Here is a 3,072-nt window from a genome sequence, read left to right as displayed (position 1 = left end):
AATAAAAAAAAGAAAGAAAAAAAATCCTCTGCACCCAAAAATAAAACATAAAAAAGAAAATGAACAGCTACTATGAGTGTTAGGAAAAATAAAAAAATAAATTAAAATTGATCAGTTTCGTTTTCATAAGACTATCTTCCATTCTGTAGCCTCTGCTTTTTTGATGCTTCCTTGTAGGTAACATGACTGCTGACTATCTAGTGACTTTTGGTTTCCTCCATCATGAGACTTACTGAGGTATCCTCTTCAAGAGATACCTAATATTCTAGAATTCTTCTTGTTGTTTGCCTCTCTTTTTCCCCAAGGTGATTCCAGCTGTGAGGTGATACACATATGTATATGTATTACCTATATGTATCTATATCTGTATATATATATATTTCAATATATCAGTGCCTTTCAAGTTTGTGAGAAAATGGAATTGAAAGATAAGTTTAGGGGTTGGCATTGTGGTACAGTGTATTAACTTGTTATCTGCAATGCTGGCATCCCAAATGAGCTCTGGTTCAAGTCCCAACTGCTCCACTTCTGATCCAGCTCTTGACAAATGGTAAAACAGTGGAAGATGGCTCAAATGCTTGTGCCCCTGCCACCCATGTGGGAGACCCAGATGGAGTTCCAGACTCCTGGTTTCAGCCTGGCCATTTCAGTCATTTGTGGAGTGAACCAGTGGATAGAAGATCTCTCTTCCTCCTCCTCCTCCTCCTCCTCCTCCTCCTCTTCTTCTTCTTCTTCTTTTTCTTTTTCTTTTTCTTTTTCTTTTTCTTTTTCTTTTTCTTTTCTCTCTGTCTCTCTCCCCTGACTTTCAGATAAATGAATCCTTCTTTTTAAAACATAAATTTATTTTGGTACCAAAAAGACCTTGAAATCCATGCATTGTTTTTTCCGAATATGCATTTTCATGAGCATTTTGAATATCTGACATGCATATTTGTTTTTTGTTCCAGTTCTTGACACAGAGCTCTTGAAGGTCTTGGGATTTCCTGAATTATAGATATCTCTTTTGAAATTCATTAAAACAAACAAACAGAAAAAAACCCAATCTTTCTACCCTAAGTTTACACCATTAGGTGGTTTCAGGATGGAGACTGGTTGCCACAGAAACCAACCACATGACTTGAGGGCTGGAACTTTTAGGCCCGTTCACTGATTTCAGATAGAAAAATGGGCTAGAGATTGAGTTCAATCACCAAATGTAAATGATGCAATCCATCATGACTATGTAATGAAATTGTGATTGGGGCTGGTGCTGTGGCACAGCAGGTTAAAGCCCTGGCCTGCAGCACCGGCATGTCATATGGGCACTGGTTTGAGTCCTGACTGCTCCTCTTCTGATCCAGCTCTCTGCTATGGCCTGGGAAAGCAGTGAAGATGGCCCAAGTGCTTGGGCCCCTGCCCCCACATGGGAGATCCTGAAAAAGATCCAGGCTCCTGATTTTGGATCAGCTCAGCTCTGGCCATTGTGGCCAATTGGGGAGTGAACCAGTGCATGAAAGACCTCTCTCTCTCTCTGTCTCTACCTCTCTCTGTAACTCTATCAAATAAATAAAGTAAATATTTAAATAAAAAAATAAATTTCGATTAAAATATCTTCAACAGCAAGATTTGGGGAGCTTCGGGGTATGTGGAGAGGGAATGGAAGCTCTGTGCTCCCTTATACTTCACAAACCTCCCTCTGTATCTCTTTCGTTTGGTTGGTCATGAGTTGGGTCCTTTATAATACAAATACAATCATAGTGCCAGCACTAATGAAAAAAGACAGAGACATCTTGCTCTTGCCATGTGCTGGTGCTGGAGGCTCCTCCTTGTTTCAGATTTACCAACAGCATGAATCAACACAAGTTAGCCAAACTTCAGGCTCAGGTCTGCAAAGAGGGCAAAGGTACAGATCACAGAAAGAAGAAAGTAATACATAGAACAGCTACAGCTGATGACAAAAAGCTTCAGAGATCTCTCAAAAAAAAAAAAAAAAACTGGCTGTGACTAATACAGCTGGTATTGAAGGGGGTCTTGCCTGAAATTTAGAAGCCCATTTCTTCCCCCTCCCTTCTGGTGCTGTCCGTGGTGGTGATCATCTCAGGAAGAAAAGCCCACTTCCCACTGATCATGGAGAACACTTAGTATCTTGCTTGATTGTGACAAGGGCAGTTTTTGCTTGGATCATGAAATGCTTCTAAAGTAGCCAAGAATTAACTCTCCCAACTTTTTATACAATCAGCATGTTACCACCAAGGTGAACAAGATTAAAGATGATGGGACAGTTATCCATTTCAATAATCCCAAAGGCCAAAATTCCCTCTCAGCTAACATCATTGCAATTACTGGTCATCCAGAAGCCAAGCCAATCACAGAAATGCTTCCTGGAATATTATGTCAGCTTGGTGCTGACAGCTTAAAAAGCCGTAGGAAGTTAGCTGAAGAGTTCCCCGGGCAAGTATTGGACAGCAAAGAACCAAAACCAGAAGACATTGATGAGGAAGATGATGATGTTCCAGATTTTGTAGAAAATCTTGATGAAGCATCAAAGAATGAAGCTAACTAATTTCATGTTTGGTTTTTGCAAGCTAGCATGGACTAGATTTAATAAATCAGGTGTGTGGTTCCAAAGTTTTATAGACACAGAGAACATCACCTGTTACCAGTTCAGTATATAAATACTTTATATATTAATAATGCTGTTTGTTCAGCATTGTTCAGTCGTTTGATTTTACATTTTGTACTTCCTTCCATGATCTATTCTTTTGCTCAAACTATGAAGTAATGGTGCAGTTTGAGGGTGTTTTGGGTTTTGATTCTTGTTTTTTTTTTCACTTTTTTTTGTTGTTGTTGGGGTATTTTGGGTATATGTATGTGCATGTATGCATGTGGGTATGTTTGTATACAGTGGAGAGCAAATTGGAAAGCAGTTCACTTTATCTACTTTCTTCCTCTAGCAGAAATAAAACAAATCTTTACACAACACAAAAAGAAAAAAGACAGCACTTAGTTGAGTTCTAGGAGTCATTGTAGGGGATTCTCAAACCTGAGAGGAGTTGCAGAAATACTCACATATATATCCAGTAGGTCAGAAAT

General features: G+C 39.2%; 1 protein-coding gene across 1 annotated transcript; it reads left to right on the top strand.

Moving 5' to 3' along the window:
• Window positions 1–1,827: 1,827 nt before the first annotated feature.
• On the top strand, window positions 1,828–2,542 carry LOC133753486 (transcription factor BTF3 homolog 4-like). The gene is made up of 2 exons (XM_062184144.1): window positions 1,828–1,863; window positions 2,219–2,542. The coding sequence occupies exons 1-2, from the start codon at window positions 1,828–1,830 to the stop codon at window positions 2,540–2,542; spliced, it is 360 nt and encodes a 119-aa protein (XP_062040128.1).
• Window positions 2,543–3,072: the final 530 nt, after the last annotated feature.

The sequence above is a fragment of the Lepus europaeus genome, chromosome X (genome assembly GCF_033115175.1).
Source record: "Lepus europaeus isolate LE1 chromosome X, mLepTim1.pri, whole genome shotgun sequence".
Taxonomy (NCBI): domain Eukaryota; kingdom Metazoa; phylum Chordata; class Mammalia; order Lagomorpha; family Leporidae; genus Lepus; species Lepus europaeus.
The sequence above is the reverse complement of the archived record's forward strand: the minus strand, read 5'-3'. Positions and strand labels throughout refer to the sequence as shown.

What these genes read in the sequence shown, in the direction of transcription:
- LOC133753486 (XM_062184144.1), top strand. Translation starts at nt 1,828, where the DNA reads ATGAATCAACACAAGTTAGCCAAACTTCAGGCTCAG. An exon ending in TAGCCAAACTTCAGGCTCAG is followed by an intron (nt 1,864 to 2,218) that starts GTCTGCAAAGAG and finishes TTATACAATCAG; the next exon opens with CATGTTACCACCAAGGTGAA.